This window comes from Chiloscyllium plagiosum, unplaced genomic scaffold (assembly GCF_037043375.1).
Source record: "Chiloscyllium plagiosum isolate Xiang-an unplaced genomic scaffold, Cpla_swu_hap1 HiC_scaffold_1, whole genome shotgun sequence".
NCBI lineage: Eukaryota > Metazoa > Chordata > Chondrichthyes > Orectolobiformes > Hemiscylliidae > Chiloscyllium > Chiloscyllium plagiosum.
In genome coordinates this window covers 125,236,097-125,255,696 of record NW_028270139.1, presented here as the reverse complement: position 1 = coordinate 125,255,696, position 19,600 = coordinate 125,236,097, and the positions used below count along the sequence as shown (strand labels likewise).

General features: G+C 39.1%; 1 protein-coding gene across 5 annotated transcripts in view; it reads left to right on the top strand.

Annotated features, from left to right (window-relative positions):
* Positions 1-19,600, top strand: part of wdr7 (WD repeat domain 7) — a 686,509-nt gene that overhangs the window by 266,117 nt on the left and 400,792 nt on the right. For all 5 annotated transcript variants that reach the window (XM_043675775.2, XM_043675690.2, XM_043675605.2 and 2 more), the window contains one exon: positions 12,336-12,449. In XM_043675775.2, coding sequence (XP_043531710.1) covers positions 12,336-12,449 — 114 coding nt within the window. The remainder of the gene's footprint in view (positions 1-12,335; positions 12,450-19,600) is intronic.

The following is a 19,600-nucleotide window of genomic DNA, read 5'->3' as shown; positions in this document are numbered from 1 at the left end:
TTCCATGCTGTACATCTCTATGACTAGTCAGGATTTGGAGATGCAGGTGTTGGACTGGGGTGTACAAAGTTAAAAATCACACAACACCAGGTTATAGACCAACAGGTTTAATTGGAAGCACACTAGCTTTCAGAGCGACGCTCGTTCATCAGGTGATAGTGGAGGGCTCGATCGTAACACAGAATTTATACCAAAAAAATTACAGTGTGATGTAACTGAAATTACATTGAAAAATTGATTGTCTGTTAAGCCTTTCATCTGTTAGAATACAGTGATAGTTTCACTTCTTTCATGTGTAAATGTCAAAAACCTTTTTTTTAAAAAGTTGCATTCTCGGGTTAGCTGTTAACAATGGTGATAGCTAGACAATATGTTGAAGGTGTTGGCCCTCTGTGTTCTCTGTCTATGCCATGATGCTTAGATTGATTCTAATCTAAAAAGTGAGATAATGGAGTTTTACATAAATTCATGCAGTTTTTGAGCTCAGGGTTCTACGTGAATGCATGCAGTTTTTGAGGAAAGTGCAATGTAACTCTGCAAGTACAAATTCACCCCACAAAGTATATGTGTGCATATGGGTCTTTGTCTGTCTGTGTGTGTGTGTCTGTCTGGGTTGGGGGTTGAGTGTGAGAAAGAGTATGTGTGTATGTGTGTGTAGTGAGTGCAGAGTGTCTTAAGTCTGTGAGGGGGTGCATGTGTAAGTGTGCGAATGTGTGTGTCTGTAAGGGTGTGTGTGGGTGTCTGATTGTGTGTGTGTCCGTGTGTATGTGAGATTGGGTGTGTGTGTAGGAGTATCTGTGTGTGTGTATAGTGCAATGGTGGTCACCTGTAATGTGACATGAACACAAGGTCCCAGTTGAAGCCCTCCCTATGGGTCCGAAATTAGCTATCAGCCTCTGCTCGGCCACTTTTCTCTGCTGCCTGTCCCGAAGTCCACCTTGGAAGATTGTCACCCGAAGGTCCAAGGCTGAATGTCCTGGACCACTGAGGTATTCCCCAACTGGGAGGGAACCCTCCTATCTGTTGATTGTTGTGCGGTGCCCATTCATCCGTTGTTGTAGCCTTTGCTCGGTTTCTCCAATGTACCATGCCTCCGGGCATCCTTGCCTGCAATGTATAAGATAGACAATGTTGGCTGAGTCACATGAGTACCTGCCATGTACAAGGTGGGAGGTGTCCCCACACGTAATGGTGGTATCTATGTCCACACTCTGACACGTCTTGCAGCGTCTACTGTGACAGGGTTGTATGGAGTTGTCCTGAGAGCCGGGCAGCTTGCTACGAACAATGATCTGTTTGAGGTTTGGCGGTTGTTTAAAGGCAAGTAGTGGAGGTGCAGGGTAGTTCTTGGTGAGGTGCTCATCCTCATTGATAATGTGTTGCAGGTCACAAAGAACATAGCGTAATTTTTCAGCTCCTGGGAAGTACTGAACAACGAAGGGTACCTTGTCATTGCAGCATGTGTCTGTCTCCTGAGGAGGTCATTGCGGTTCCTTGCTGTGGCACGTCGGAACTGGCGGTCGATGAGTTGAGCATCGTACCCCGTTCTTGTGAGGGCATCTTTGAGTACTTCCTGGTGTCCGTCACGTTCCTCCTCATCTGAGCATATCCGGTGTATGTGTAGGGCTTGTCCATAGGGGATGGCTGTTTTAATATGTTTTGGGTGGAAGCTGGAGAAGTGTAGCATTGGGGGGGTTGTCTGTGGGTTTGCGGTAGAGTGTGGTGCTGAGGTGTCCATCCTTGATGGAGACGCATGTGTCCAAGAATGAGACAGATAGTCGAGAGTAATCCATGGTGAGTTTGATGGTGGGATGAAACTTGTTGATGTCACTGTGTAGTTTTATCAGTGACTCCTCGCCATGGGTCCAGAGGAAGAAAATGTCGTCAATGTACCTGGTGTACAATGTTGGTTGGAGATCCTGCATAGAGAAGAAGTCTTGTTCGAACCTGTGCATAAAAATGTTGGCATATTGGGGTGACATCAACAAGCTTCATCCCACCATAAAACTCACCATGGACTACTCTCAACCCACAGACAACCCCCCAATGCTACACTTCTCCAGCTTCCACCCAAAACATATTAAAACAGCCATTCCCTATGGATAAGCCCTACGCATACACCGGATATGCTCAGATGAGGAGGAACGTGACGGACACCTGGAAGTACTCAAGGATGCCCTCACAAGAACGGGGTACTGTGCTCAACTCATTGACAGCCAGTTCCGTAATGCACAGCAAGGAACCATAATGACCTCCTCAGGAGACAGACATATGCTACAACTGACAGAGTACCCTTCGTTGTTCAGTACTTCCCAGGAGCTGAAAAATTACGCCATGTTCTTTGTGACCTGCAACACATTATCAATGAGGATGAGCACCTCACCAAGACCTACCCCGCACCTCCATTACTTGCCTTTAAACAACCGCCAAACCTCAAACAGATCGTTGTTCGTAGCAAGCTGCCCGGCTTTCAGGACAACTCCATACAACCCTGTCACGGTGGACGCCGCAAGACGTGTCAGAGTGTGGACACAGATACCACCATTACGTGTGGGGACACCTCCCACCTTGTACATGGCAGGTACTCATGTGACTCAACCAACGTTGTCTATCTTATACGTTGCAGGCAAGGATGCCCGGAGGCATGGTACATTGGGGAAACCGAGCAGAGGCTACGACAACGGATGAATGGGCACTGCATAACAATCAACAGACAGGAGGGTTCCCTCCCAGTTGGGGAATACCTCAGTGGTCCAGGACTGTCAGCCATGGACCTTCGGGTGACCATCCTCCAAGGTGGACTTCGGGACAGGCAGCAGAGAAAAGTGGCCGAGCAGAGGCTGATAGCTAAGTTCGGTACCCATAGGGAGGGCCTCAACCAGGACCTTGGGTTCATGTTACATTACAGGTGACCACCATTGCACTATACACACACACAGACACTCCTTCACACACACACAGACACAAGTACACACAGACACCCACACGCACCCTTACAGACACACACACTCACATATGCACCCCCTCACAGACTTAAGACACTCTGCACTCACTACACACAAACACACACACTTTTTCGCACTCACAACCCCCATCCCAGACAGACGCGCACACATACACAGACAGACAAAGACCCACATGCACACATATATTTTGTGGGGTGAATTTGTACTTGCAGAGTTACATTGCACTTTGCTCAAAAACTGCATACATTCATGTAGAACTCTGAGCTCAAAAACTGCATCAATTTATGTAAAACTCTGTTATCTCACTTTTTAGATTAGAATCCATCTAAACATCAGGTCATAGACAGAGAACACAGGGGGCTAACATCTTCAACATATTGTCTAGCTATCACCATTGTAACAGCTAACTCGAGAATGCAACTTTTTAAAAAAAAGGTTTCGTGGTTTACACATGAAAGAAGTGAAACTATCACTGTATTCGAAAAGATGAAAGGCTTAACAGACAATCAATTTTTCAATGTATAATTTCAGTTACATCACACTGTAAATTTTTGCTATAAATTCTGTGTTACGATTGAGCCCTCCACTATCACCTGATGAAGGAGCATCGCTCCGAAAGCTAGTGTGCTTCCAATTAAACCTGTTGGACTATAACCTGGTGTTGTGTGATTTTTATCTCTATGATTATGACTCTATAAGTGGAGAATATTTTACCTTGCTTTATACCTTGTTGATGATCTATGGACAGCAAAGAAGCAAATGAGAAAGCATAGCAAGTGGTGAAGATTATTGGGAAGCCAGAAGATTGGGAAGTTTTTAAAAACCAGTAGAGGACAACTAAAAAAGCATTTAACAGGGAGATGAAGAAATATGAGGGTAAGCTAGCTAATAATATAAAAGAAGGTTGTAAGAGTTTTTTAAATAAATAAAAGTTAAAAGTGAGCTAAGAGTGATAATTGGACTGCTGGAAAATGAGGCTGGAGAAGTACTATTGGGGAATAAGGAGCAAGCCATTCAGGACTGAGATGATGAAGAATTTCTTCTCTGAGTTGTGAACATGTGGAATTCTCTTCCACAAAAAAACTGCTGGGGCTAATTCATCAGATATGTTCCAGAGGGAGCTGGATGTGGCCCTTGCAGCCAAAGAGATTGAGGGGTATGGAGAGAAAGCAGGAATGGAATGCTGGAATTCCATGATCAACCATGATCATATGAATAACGGTACAGGCTCAAAGGATCGAATGTCCTATCCCTGCACCTATTCTCTGTTTCTATGAACAAAACAATGGTGGAGGAATTCAATATGTGCATTCCATTAGTCTTCATGGAGGAAGATGCAGGTAGCACACCAGAACTTCGAGAGCCAGAGGGCAGAGATGAATGTAGTGGCAATCACGAAGGAGAAGGTGGATAATCACCTGGACCAGGTGGACTACACCCCTAAGGTTCTGAATGAGATAGGTGAGGAAATTGTCAGGCTTTAGTGGTGATCTTTCGGGAATCACTAGAGTCAGAGAGGGTCCCAATGGATCAGAAAATAGCTCATGTAATATTTAAGAAGGGATGGAAGTAGAAGATGGGAAATTATACGCCAGTTAACCTGACCTCAGTTGATAGTGAGACCTTAGTGTTCATTATTATGGATGAGATTGAAGAGTGTTTGGAAGTGCATGATCAAAAAGGCCTGTGTCAGCATGGTTTCATCCAAGGGGAGATCATATCTTGAAAATCTCTCAGAATTTTGAGGAGGTAACAAGCAAATTAAACAGAGGAAAGTCAGTAGATGTGAGCTATTTGGATTTCCAGAAGGCATTTTACAAGCTGCTGCACTGGAGGTCGCTACATTAGATTAGAGGCAAGGTGCTGGCATGGATAAAAAGATTAGCTGACTGGCAGAAGGCAGGGAATGGGAATAATGATGTCTTTTTCAGGTGTCTAGTGGAGTTCCATTGAGGTCAGTGTTGGGACCACAGCTTTATTAAGTTTCCACATGATACAAAGATAGGTGGAGCACCTAATGGTGTTGAGGAAGCAAGGAAGCTGCAGATGGAATTAGATAAGCTAGGCGAATGGGCAAAGTAGTGGGAGATGGCATACAATAAGGGAAAGTATAAGTTTGGTTGGGAGAATAGAAGCATAGATTATTTTCTAAACAGGGAAATGGTTCAGAAATCTGAAATACGAAGGGACATGTCTGCTCTTGTGTTCCTGAAGTCCAACTTCAGGATTCCTTAAGGTTAGCATGCAAATTCAGTTGGCAATTAAGAAGACAAATGCAATGTTTGCGTCCGTTTCAAGTGGACTGGAATACAGGAGCAGAGATGTATTGCTGAGGCTGAATAAGGCTATGGTCAGACAACATTTGGAATATTGTGAGCTGGTTTGGACCCTGTATCTAAGCAAAGATGTGATGGTGTTGGAGCAGGAATGTTCATAAGAATGATTTTCATGACGAAGGGCTTATCATATGAAGAGCAGTTGAGGACCCTGGGTATGTATTTGATGGTGTTTAGTGGCTGGGGGAGGATGTGAGATCTGATTGAACTTAGAAAATACTGAGAGGCCTGGATGGAGTGAATGTGGAGATGTTTACACTAGTAGGAGAGACTGGGACCTGAAGGCACAACCTCAGAGTGAAGAACTGAGATGAGGAGGAATTTCTTCTGCCAGAGAGTAGTGAATCTGTGGAACTCTTTGCCACAAATTCTATGAATGACGAGATCACTGAGTGTATTTAAGACAGAGATGGAGTTTTGATTAATAAGACAATCAAAGCTGATGGGAAGAAGGCAGGAGAATGGGATTGAGAACATGTCAGCCATTATTAAATGCCAGAGGAGACTGGATGGCTGAATAGCCTAAATGTCCCTGCATCTTATAGTATTACATTTTTATGGTATTGGCAAGTCAGGAGATTAATTCTTTGCCACAGAATTCTTTGACTCCAATCTGCTTTCGTCCTCAGCATTAGTATAGCTGTTCAGTGGCCTTGATGGTATCGGAATGGTAATCACGGAATCCCCACACTGTGGAAGCAGGCTATTCAGCTCATCGAGTCCACACCGATCCACCGAAAAGCATTCCATCCAGAACCCACCTCTACCCTGTCTCTGTAACCCTGCGCTTCCCATGGCGAGTCCATTTAACCTGCACATCACTGGACACTATCGGCAATTTAACATGGCCAATCTACCTAAACAGCACATCTTTGAACTGTGGGAGGAAACCGGAAAACTTAAAGAAAACCCACTGAGACATGGGGCGAGTGTGTATTCTCCATGCAGATAGTCACAAAGGGTGGAATCAAACCCTGGCAATGTGAGGCAGTAGTGCTAACCACTGATCCACCATGCATCCTATGGCAATGGTAATAGTATTGGACATTGAGGAGAGAGAGTCAGCATCTTTATTGGTGGGGATGGTTATGGTCTGGCATTTGTATGATACAATCACTTGTCACTTTACAGTCCATGCTTGACATTATGCTGGAGGGATTGTCATTGTTGAAACAACTGAAGGAAGTTTGGCCTCAGACACCAACTTGTTGTGATGATCCAAATTGGAGATTATTGATCACCAATAAATACAACTATATTTCTTTGTGCTAGTTATGACTCTAACAAATGTAGCACCCCCAGAGACAGCTCACCATTACCTCTGAAGGGCATTTAGGAATGGGTGATAAATGCTAGCCTTAGCATCAGTGATCCGATCCCTTGAAGTTAAATGTCCCTATCCTCTGGTGTAAGTTTGCAGAAGTGACATTTCATACATTTGAAACTTTCAATTCTAACTTTAGGAAATGCTTTAACATTTTTTAAAAGTCTAGCAACGCTCATAAAGCAATGCACCTTGACTGAAATAATGAATGTAAAGCAGTGCTTCATCACTGTTCTTGTCAATTTGATGGTGACATGGGAAACTTGCTTTATTATGCTTGTTGTTATATAAGTGTGATATCCTGGTTGAATTGAGCATTATCTATCTAATTTGGAGCAATTTGCAGTGTTTTACAGGCTTTCAGCAGTGGTAAATATTCCATCTCTCATAAATCCCTTTTTATCATTCAGCATAGATGCCCCTCCTATCAGCCGCTCTGTCAAGCCTAATGTTACCAAATGGAAACATTGAATTGTAGTAAAAACAAATTCGACCTAGGCTCAAAGAGAGCATTTTTGTTTGGATGATATTAGTTCCTTTTATTGTTTTATTGTCCTATGTATAGTTAATTAGTAGTATTGATGCAAATTTAAAAAACATGAAATCTGTTTCAGAATATGAGTAGAAAAATTGTAGTCATTACTTCAGGACTAGGCCTGAGCTTGATTTTTGCATCACGTCCCAGGTTTCCATAGAAAAGCACGAGTATAATAGTGTCATGGAGCGCCAAACTGATCAATACAAAGTCAGCTGCTGTGTTTTCCTTGGGAATCTTTCTTTAGAGCTGTTGAAATTTTTAAAATCAATATTGATTGAAGAGAATTGGTGTTTGAGAGAATGCTTGGACTTGCTGAAAATGCCAGCTACTTCGTGATATTTACAGAGAAGAGAGCTGCTTCTAAAGGCTTTAGAGATTTAAAAGGGTTACCAGATGCATTTGAAAATAGCTATAAAGCATGTTAGAAATGCATTGATTAATGTTTTTACTGTTTTCCTTTTTCTAACTCAATTGTTATTTCATTTTGTGTTCTTTTAAACTTGCTTCAAATTCTTTGATAAAATTTCAGAAATTGGCCTTAGCATTGGAATCCCTGAAATGTGAAAGATCTGACTAGGGTTGTGTAATCCAGTGTTGTAATTGTTACCTGATGGAAATGATTGACATTTATATCCAATATTGAAGCAAAGTTAGCGTATTGATTGTTTTGAGAAATGATTTGGTTTTTTTTTGTTCAGTAAAAATTGACCTTCAGGTTTTTGTAGATCTGAAAAATCTTGGACTATTTGCAATAGAAGGAGCTATTTAGTTTAGTCTTGTCAGCTAAAGTAAAGAATATCAATCTTATATTATTTTGTAAATTAGATAACATTTCCCATGAAGAGAAAACAAGCCCAGTTTTAGGGTTCAACAACTGTAGTCGGGTTGTCAACTAAACATGAATGCTTGGGTATCTGATGCACCCCATTCAGTATCAAAGAAGAAGTTCCTGCTGACCTTAAATTGTCATATGATAAATTCCTCTGAACTTTGAATGCAATCCAACAGCAAATCATAGAAGTCTTGTACTGCTTTTGGTTTAGCATTTAGTCTTATATCACACACGTCATTTTCTTTCCAAAGAGCATAACTGAAAAATTTAATCAGTGCACTTAAGATATTGCTTAATTTTTCGGCTGATTGAAAATTATTTCAGAAACTTCAAATGTGCAGTATTTCTGAATTCAGCAGTAAGATTGTTAATGCACAAATTTGGCATTAATGATCACCAGAGGACAGGATATTAGAAAACTTTTGAGAGTAAAAGAATATTCCAAGACCCTTAGTTCAGCAAATGCATTAACCAGATAGAATTCCAGATGAATCCGTGGTCTAGAATGGAATTTCTGAGGCTGTCATAGCATGAACGCTGGCTTTTCATGTAGGTATTTTGTCAATTACTTTAGAATGAATGGCATTTTTCTGAATTCTGGAATTGATTATACAGTATGAGAGGATGAAGAACCACATTTCCCTGATTTCACAGTTTATGGCAGGGAGAAGTAGATTTTTATGGGGAGGGACCTTCTGTTAACTTCTGAACATTTTGGATAATTTGGGTACATGCGTACTTTGAGGTCTGATATGATAAGTTAACATAACATTGAAGGATAAAGATAGTTTTAGATCTATGCTGTCGAAGCTTTCAAGCACTGGAACAGTTGTGTCATTTCTGAGTCGGTTATAGATTAATTGATGGAGATTGATTGCTCGACAGCTCAATTAATGCTGTAGTGTATGACTACTAGGATTCTGAACTACTTGGAAACTTTGAAATATTTCATTTAGTCATACTTACGTTAGTAAGCAATGCAAATGCATTTTATTTGCTTTCATTATATTTATCAGTTAATATCTTAAATAATGGCTGCAATTGTCCAAATACTACAAATTTAGAGCATATGTGGCAGAACTGTTCTGTCTTGTGCTAAAAGCAATATATGCCAAATTACTGTTGAACAGCATAAACTATCTTTTTGACCAAACTATGAAAGGATGAGTAATGCCTTATTTTATGCTGATATTTCATGAGTTATAAAAATCGATCTTGTCTCATACATCATTAAAAGCCTGTAGACAGAGAGCCACATATTTAAAGGGTTAAAAGGTACAAGTCAGCCATGTAATGTTCTCATGAATACCCAAATGTACACCACGTAGTCATCTGCCCTAGTCACCAATGAGCTAAGAAATTGAAACTCTTCCACGTGGTATGTATGATGAACCAATCTGAATGACACTGCGTGGATTCCCATCAGGCTCCACCTTCAAGGCCTTGACTACTGTGAACTCTCAATCTGTGCATGCTCCTGAGCACTGATTTGTCTGCGTTGGTGTACTCCTGTGCATGCAGACAGCCAGACAGGCACTGTCTAAAGTGGCTGGGGAGCCTGCCATTGATCGATTAAAATGGTGTGAAGTGAATTAATGTGAGGCAGGCTGTCTGTCTATCAAAGCGCACCAGGAATCTAGGATAGAACTGATCTATGGCAGAAAGCTCAATTTACCAGAAGATTGAACCACATATATAGGAGATACATTGTACCAAATCTTTGTATTCTCACATGAGTTGAAGGATTCTAAGAATAGTAAGTAAATATTTCATTGTCAAAACCTCCATGCTGTAAGATCTGGTATCCACTATTAAATTAATGTTATCAGTTATCATTTTGTAAAACACTTTGTCAGTAATCTATTGACATTTCTTTGTACTTGGAAAGTTGAACTTAATAAAAGCTGTCAAGATCGTAGACTTGGTGTTACGGGAAACAAATTGAGAAAACATGAGAAAATCCAAATTCTACTGAGGCACCAAAATAAAAGTAATTTTTACGGTATAGCATCTGATTAGATACCTGAATAAATTCAAGTACAGAATGTAGTAAGATTCAAGTTTGAGAAGTTAGTGTAACAAAGACAGATGCTGTTAAAGCATTCGTGTTAAGCTGCACATGACCTTTCTTCAAAGAAGAGCATGTTGTTCAAAATATAGCCTCCATTTCAAACATAAAGCTTGTGTATAAATTATAAAAAATGGCACTCTCCTGTCATTGATTAAATGTTGAGGGAAGTAAAAGCATTCCCAGCTGATCTTTTTATGTGTAGTTTTAACATGGTTCCAAGGTAGAGAATTTTGACGGGCTCATTTAACTAAATAAATGTTAAGGGGACTAAATTTGATTCAGTAAAGATTAGTTGTTGCAAAAGAGGAGATCGGGTAAAAGTTGACTCTTAAAAGTTTTCTTCAAATTTTAAATATAGATATAAGGATTCAAGGATAGTCAATTGGCTAATCTGTCAGAAGGAAGAGGGATAAAAGTTTGGCACTGAAGGATAATTTGCTTTCTCTGTGGCACCTTTAATGTGAGATAATATTGCAAGGAATTTCACAGATACGTTATCAAGGAGGAGGAGAGATTAGAATGGGTATGTAAAGAGGTTCTTCTTAACGGGCAAGACGGATGTGTTTTGTTTTATGAAAAGAATTGCAGAACATAGGTGTTAGGTGCCTAGTCTACAGACACTATTTGTGGACCAGAATCAATGGGTCCAGTCATAATGAGTGGACAGCTGATAGGGTTTTTGAATTGGCAAGATTTCAAGAAGGCATTTAAATGCTTGACTACTGTGCAACTGCAAACCATTGTAGGTCAGCAAGGAAAGCAATGAAGGGAGACTGAGAAAAGTTTTGTATGATTTGAAATTTATATGTGATGCAAGTTGGGTATTGACAGAGGAACAATGAATATTTGGGTGTTGTGCTGACCATTCGTAAATAAAAGTATTGTGGTAAATGGGTTGTGACAGGAGTAGAAGTGAGTGATGCTACAAAAACTGAACTGGTGTTTTCAGTTTTTGTAGCCTGGACAGTGAATGAAATTCATATTCTAGGGCATCTAGTTTGTCTTGGCACCAAAAATGGATCGGGTTTCTGGGACTGGGAGCAGTAATGCTCTGAAACTGTAGTACGAGAGTATGTCGAGACCCAGGGGAAAATCCTGAAGCACAGACATACATTGTAATTTCCTAGAAAGTTTAAACACCCGGTGGTCTAATTTGAGCTGCATCCGACTGACTGCTAAAGTCTCTCACATTGATCTCAATGTGGAAACTTAGAATCAGGTCCACAGCACAGAAAAAAGAACACAGCCCATTGACTCTGTGCTGACACCCCATAACATGACCCTTGCAACTGATCCAACCCAACTAGCTGCTCCCATCCTCCCAAGCAACAATGCAGCAGCTCTCTATCTTTTACTCAGTCATCTGCCCGCCCACCCAACTGCTCATTCATCCATTCACTTGAATATCCATTCAATAGCCCCCTGATTCATGCACTCACCCATTCACTCACACTCACCCACTGACCCATTGACTCACATACCCATTCTTCCACTCATTCACACAGGGACCCACACTCTCATCTACCCACCACCAATGGACTTATCTGCTCATCCACCAATGCATTCATGTGCCCACCCAGCAATGCACTCCCTCACTCACTCTCACCCACTCCAGTTGAAATATCACTTTCAATTTCATAAACTCAAGGCTCTGATGTTCTCTTTAATAACTTCAACATCTTCAACAATATGGGTGCTATTCCAACTACAAATCACTTGATCTGTGTAATCTATATCCTTTACTATGCACTCATCTCTTGACTGCATGACTGCATCTCCCTCGTCATTCAAAATTTAAAATCACTCCATAGTTTTACTTCAGCCCATCTCTGTACCAACTACACTTCAAAAATCTCACAACTGCTTCACAGTCTACTTCATTTTGGATAAGAGTTTAGCCATCAGGGAGTGTATCCCAACAGTTTGGAGTGTTCTTCCTAAGTCTATCCTCTCATTTTCCCCAGCCTTTGAGATTTCAGCTGCATTGTCTCATGTTCTCCCACTTCCTGGTTTTATCTACTGTTTCTCTTATTAATTATTTTAGCATGTTTTGTTACATGCAAGTTATACTACGTTGTTGCATACTTGAAGCTTGCTTTGCCTAACAAAACAGGTAATTGTATAACCTAGCTTTTTAGTCACTGCCTAAAGATTGTATTGATTATTGAATTGGTAGGTTTAAAGATCAAAAAATAACTTAATTCAAATTTCATTTTTAAAAAAGCAGAAAACTGTGATTCTAAGTTTTTTTGATGGATTTCTTTTTAGCTGGTGTGACAACGGAAGCCATGCAAGCTGTTAGCGCAAATCCTGATTTACAAGGGGCAGATGCCAAAGTTCAGGAAGAAGAATCTGATTTAGCTGATGATGATATTACTGCAGGTAAGTGGTTCCATTTCCAAATTTGTGAAGAAGTATTTTATTGAAGAATACTTTGTCGTTTTTATTTTGAAGAAATCTTAAATTACACCTCAGAAAGTATCCACCTTTTGTGACCATATAAACTTCTATTCCAATTGTGTGACGTCAACCAGTTATTGCCAAATTAAAATAATGTTAGCAGTTGTTATTTGCATACTAAAAATTGTCATTTAATAGTTTCCAGCACTTTGATCAAGCTTGTTCTAACCTTCATACTTTTTTATAAGGGTTAATTCTGTGATGCAATGTTAACTGCAATTATTTTGCTGGATTCAGAGTGTTCATTTATTGATAAAACACTGTTAGTTGTGACCTTTGAATTTATGTGTGCAGTAGCGTTTATAGACTTTTGCTATCTAGATGAATGGAAATGATTACCTAGATGAATGTTGCTTTGCATATCGGTGTTACAGACCTTGGCAAATACTTTGTGAATTGCCCTATTTCCTGATGGCAAATCTTGGTAAATTAGGATGTATGGCAGCTTTGTATTTTGACTTGTGTACCTTGGGATTTTTTTTGACATTGCCATTTGACCGTTAATTGCTTATGTGCTGGTAATCAAATAGAGATTCTAGTTTCTCCAGAATTTTGATCAAAAAGGGAGGTAATGGAGTGACAGCTATGATATCAAATGAATCCTGCATACACAAAGATTATGAATTGCAATTTTTGCATTCTATAACTCTCAAGTTATCTAGAATATATTGATTGCATAGTTTAAATGGCTTTCTTTCTGCATTTTTTAAAAACTCCAAATTTATATAAGTACAATACAATTAGCTCCAGTCCTATAATAGTATCATTTTAAGATGTATACTTTTTTTGTTTTTGAGTTTTTAATAAATTCATATCTTCAACTTCTTATTATTGGACCACTTTATTGATCTTTCTATATATGACTTTAAGAAGAATTGTTTTGGTACCATTGTACTATTTGCAAGATAATCCCATTCGGTTACATTTCTAATTAATTGTTATTTGGTAGTCACCATCATATTTAGTGTGGTCCAATCGAATGTCAGTTGTGGAAAACCTACCGTGTTGCACTCAAAAAATTCAATATTTTTATTAGTTGAGCTATTTTGGTAGACCAGGCTATTGAGTATTCTTTGTTCAGTGATAAATATTACAAGAAAAATGAACTTGATCGTTATCATAGGAATCTCTAAATATCTTACATTAGTTAATTTACCACTAGCGCACTGGCGGGCTTCTGTTGCTCTTCAATGAGCAGTAGTTCCTAAAAAAATCTTGGCATCATCTTAGTGAGTACTGCTATGTAGACTAACATGAGTATTTGTAGACTGCCATTTTAAATTCACTGAGTACACATCCGAAGCATTTAAGTCTCCTTGTCCATTTCACACTCACTGTGTTACCCCACCCCACCCTGGTAATGCATTGTTTTGGTCCTGAGCTTCAGCCAAACTTGTAGCTATTGCTTGAAACATTCAGAATTGTCCCCTTCTAAATGGCCTATGCTGAGATTTGCAATAACATTTTAGCATAATCATGAAATGTCTCTAATATAGTGTCAAAAGGATGTTTTCAATCTTCTGTGATATATCGAGCTTTATTTGGCATCTTTATTGCATTTTAACTGAGTAAATAATGCCCCTTTTAAATTTGGCATTTTAAAAATGGCGGCTTTCAATGTTGTACACAAATCTGAAAATATTCCGACATCTTTCCAACATAGCGTTACAATTATTAGTAAGGTTTTTTTTTGATTACAAGAATAGCCAGAGATTCTTTATTATGATGTCCACATCTTGTAGAAAAATGCTAAATCTAAATAGTGCACTCTCTTTGCAAATAAATATTGTGTCTTTTCAGTTTTGTGGTATTTGACAAAATCAGCTGACATGATGAGCTGGGGATGGAATATGTGAAAAATTGAGGGGACAATCTTCAGCTTGCATGATGCAATTTGTATAATCATGTGAGACCAGTGGATATAGATACATTGTCATGTAACTTTGTTGAATAGATAAATCAAAAGCATATTTAAGACTTTGGACTGTTTTTAGTGTTTGTGATGTTTTAGTTTTTACGAATCTGTTGACTATGAATGCTTCCTGATTATTAAGGGTGCCACACTTTGTTCAGATAATGTATGGGCCGTGTAAGCGCGTTTAAGCTAATTACAATTTTTCAAATATTGAATTGCTTTTATGTACAGGTTTTCCCCCCTGCCCCCCCGCCATATCCGTGGGTAATATGTTCCAAGACGTACCACAGATGCCCGAAACCCTGGATAGTAGTGAACCCTATCATTTAAATGGGAAACTTACCTCCCTGGCAGCCTTTGGAATTATTTCTGGAATGTTCCATGTAATATTTTCGGGCCACCATAAACCACTGGTAACTGAAACCATGGAAACCGAATCCATGGATGCAGGGGATCCACTGTATTTTAATGATTTTAAATAGTGTGTGTATATTTCAGGTTGTCAGTTTGTGCACTGAGCTGGTGAGTTTGTTTTCAGATGTTATGTCATCATGATAGGTAACATTATGCAGGAATATCTGGCTTTCAAACCAGAACTCCATTAGCAAACACACAAATTTGGATCACATTTTTCAGTCTTTCAGAAACAGAACCAGAATTGATATCACTTGCCACCACAAAGATACATAATAACAATTGAGATAGAACACCGCTTCACCGGAGTTTGCTGTTGATGTTACCTAGCATGGTGACGAAACGTCTGAGATCTAACCCACCAGCTCAGCATTCACATTGATCACCTGATCAACAATCTGAGTTACAAATAGAGTCATAGAGATGTACAGCATGAAAACAGACCCGTCAGTCCAACGCGTCCTTGCCGACCAGATATTCTAACCCAGTCTAGTCCCACCTGCCAGCACCTGGCCCATATCCCTCCAAACCTTTCCTATACATATACCCATCCAGGTGCCTTTTAAATGTTGCAACTATACCAGCCTCCATCACTTCCTCTGGCAGCTCATTCCATATATGTACCACCCTCTGATTGAAAAAGCTGCCCCTTAGGTCTCTTTTATATCATTCCCCTCTCACCCTAAGCCTGTACTACTAAGTCTCTTTGTTCAGTAACACTCCCTAGGACCTTGCCAATAAGTGTATAAGTCCTGCTAAGATTTGCATTCCCAAAATGCAACACCTCACATTTATCTGAATTAAATTCCATCTGCCACTTTTCAGCCCATTGGTCCATCTGATCAAGATCCCGTTGTAATCAGAGGTAACCTCCAATTTTGGTGTCATCTGCAAACTTACTAACTATATCCCTTATGCTCACATCCAAATCATTTATGTAAATGATGAAAAGTAGAGGACCCAGCACCTATCCTTGTGGCACTCCACTGATCGCAGACTTCCAGTCTGAAAAACAGCTCTCCACCACCCTCTGTCTTCTACCTTTTGAGCCAGTTCTGTATCCAAATGGCTAGTTCTCCCTGTATTCCGTGAAATCTAACCTTGCTAACCAGTCTCCCATGGGGAACCTTGTCGAATGCCTTACTGAAGTCCATATAGGTGAAATCTACCACTCTGCCCTCATGAATTCTCTTTGTTACTTCTTCAAAAAAACTCAATCAAGTTTGTGAGGCATGATTTCCCACTCATAAAGCCATGTTGACTCTCCCTATTCACTCCTTGCATTTCCAAATACATATACATCCTGTCCCTCAGGATTCCCTCTAACAACTTGCCCACCACTGATGTCAGGCTCACTCGATTATAGTTCTCTGGCTTGTCCTTACCACCTTTCTTCAACAGTGGCACCACGTTAGCCAATCTCCAGTCTTCCGGCACCTCACCTGTGACTATCAATGATACAAATAACTCCGTAAGAGGCCTCATATATACAAATATATGGTTAAGCACGCAAGAATGACTGTCATTGATAAAAGCCATATATCATATAATGCTAGTATGGTTAGTGTTGAGATGTACTGTTAAGATCTCTGTGACATGCTCAAATCTGTAGATTTAAATAAGTATCTCTAAGTTTGCTGAAGGAACCCCTGCACTGGTTTCCATGTAGGTGTCAATTCTTCATAATTAGTTCAGTCAAGGAGGATGAGTTGCAATTATGTCACTGTTCACTGTGTTTTTATGGGCATGTTGAGCATAGGTACAAAAGTTGGATTGTTCAGTTTCTGTCCAGGACTGAAACACCAGTGATCTGCAATTCTAGTTTTATTAACCAAAATCTACCTGCAAAATGGGCAACTGAAAAATCTGTTCTGAGAAAGATCTAAAATGCCAACTCTGGTTCTCGCTCTGCAGATATTGCCAGATTCATTGGTTGTTCCAACACGTTTTCCTTTACAGAAAAATGTCATTTGAATCTATTATATAGCAATCTATCACATTTTACTTGTTTTTTTGTTCTTGCAAGATATAAATGCATCCTAAATTGAAACATATGACCAATTGAGTTGTTCTGGAGGTGCAGGTATCTTTATTCTCGAAAGACAAGTGACAATGCCTTTATTGCAATAAGGGCTATCTTCCAAAACTTTATTTTTGCTAAATGGCAATTCTGTAGAGAAAGCATTGCTTTAAATTGTCAAATTTATAGCTGCTTTAAATGACTTGACTTGGTTGTTTCAGTGTTAACAATTACTTAGTTATTAATTATATGTAATCAGTCTTGTCTTTCTCAGTGGCTGGAGAACTATCAGGCAGCTAGATATGTATGTGAGGGACAAAGGAGTTAAATGACTTGCAGACTGTGTGAGATTAGATAGTTTGAGGAACGGCATGTGTGGATTATAAATGCCAATATGCACCAACTGGGTCAAAAAGCCTGTTTCAGTGCTGTTTATATATAGCTGTTTGTTTTCATTAATACCATGCTATTTTAAAAGAATAAACAAAGTCTTGATTTGAGTGTTGAAAGTCCTACTAAGTGGCTAAGTGTCACTGACTTAAAATGTTGTTTTGGGAAAAAAATGAAATTAATTGTGTATCATTATTATCTGCATATGTTTCAACTCATGTTTATTGATTGTTCTGGTATAGCGGAGGGCATTAACGGTTGATGTGGATTTCTGCAATCCATTCGGCCGATTAAGAGAATGTCAGAACTAGTTTGTTGTTCAAATTTATTTCATTAAAATGCTACATAAAAGCATACAGACAGAAATAAAAAAAATCCTATGTAAGATCTGGTACAGTTAGCCTTAACTTGTATAACTGCTTTATCAAGAGATGAGGAGGATGTCATTGTTTGCACTTGCTGTATCTGCTTAAATATTTTATGCTCATATATGCATCTGTGCAGGGATTTAGAAAACTATTAACCTATGGTGACATTTCTAGCTCGTATGTATTGAATATGTTGAAATATAAATTTTACAGACAACCTGTGTGCAGGGCTGTGGCTATGAATATTAAATGCTGTAACAGATTATATAAAGTCATCCATTGACTTTCTTTGAATAGACAAATCGGTTGATTTTGTTTTGATACATCATTTAAGTGCCTAACCAGACAAATATGTGACTTAGTTGAATGTTTTAGTTGAGACAATTATATCCATGCACTATTTTAAAAAATAAACTGAATGTTTAAACTGAGAACCAGTGTAAACATTCTGAGAACTGAATGTAATTGTTCAGTCTTCGTTGCTGCAATCTGCAACTTCAGAACCTTTAAAATGCCTGACAACCTAAAAAAAAAACGTTCTTAGCATTCAGTTGCTCTTTATAAATGCATAAAAAGGCACATATTGTAGTTATTATTAATTTTCTGCAATGCAAAATAGTTGAGCATTGTGCCATAATATGTCATAACTATTGCACACTTTGTAACTATTTTTGTGTAGTTGAAGTGGTGTTTGAAATAAAAACTCAGGTGTTATACTTTTTCTGAAAATGGCTGAATTCCAGCATTCATTAGAAATAATTAATAATGTCATAAACAATAATTCAATGTACCTTGTGCTTTGCCCCACCCCAAGAAAGCACAGTGAACTTGACCTGGCATTTTTGTTAATCTTCAACAGTATGAAAAGCTATTTCAGCGATGCAGTTGCTCCTTTGTTCGATGCTTTATCATATATAAATAGCCATCAAACCATAACAGTCTAATGAAATAATTTTAATTTATTCTTTTCACCACCTTTCACCTGGTTTCATCTGAACTTGAGATGACATGATAGTCTGGCACCATTTATCTTTCCCCTGCATATCTTCAGTTTTAGTTGCCCTTCGTATGTTTTTTTTTCTCCAATAGGGCTAGTCCATTGTTTGTATTGTCTCCGGTTGTTACAGATGGAAATGATAATTGTGCATTCATCTGAATTTTAAATGACCACATCTTGAATAAATGTAACTGTACTATGACTGGCCTATGTCGACCAGTTTTACTTATGAGATGATTGAGGGGTTACTTTTGAGAGGAGATCATAATTGGAGGTAATTGAGTTAAAGGGTTGAAACCCAATGCCATCTGTTGAGAGTGATTTTCCACTCGTTCTGTAGAGCTGCACCTTGTGACCAGTTGAAATATGAATATGTTCATATGGATTACAATAAGACAGAAGTATGCCCTTCACACTGTCACTTTCTACCAGAAACAGAATCAGGTGCAAAGTATTTTCAAATCTAGAGGCTCAGCAATTGGACACTGAAGGAGGTTTGGAAATTCTATGAAAAGGTGCAGACAAAATTTTAAAAGTAGATAATCTACAAAAAGCATATTAGCCATGGTCAGACTTGGATAACTTTAGAAAAGCAGGTTGCTATTTTGCAGATTGGAATTTAACAGACTTTAAGCTGCTTGCTAAAATTCTATTCGGAGATTCCTAATCAGTGCATGATTTCAAATTATTGGTGTCAAACCTACTCCTAGTCTTAGCTGAAGTTAAATTCTCACAAAAGATATACTTTTGGAATAGCTTTAAAAATATTCCTGGGACAGTAATCATTTCAGCAGCTTTCATGGCATAATTGAGACATCGACCGTGGCATGGTGATTCACCGGTTAGCACTGTTGCCTCACAGCGCCAGAAACCCGAGTTCGATTCCAGCCTCAGGCAACTGTCTTTGTGGAATTTGCACATTCTCCCCGTGTCTGCATGGGTTTCCTCCAGGTGTTCCATTTTCCTCCC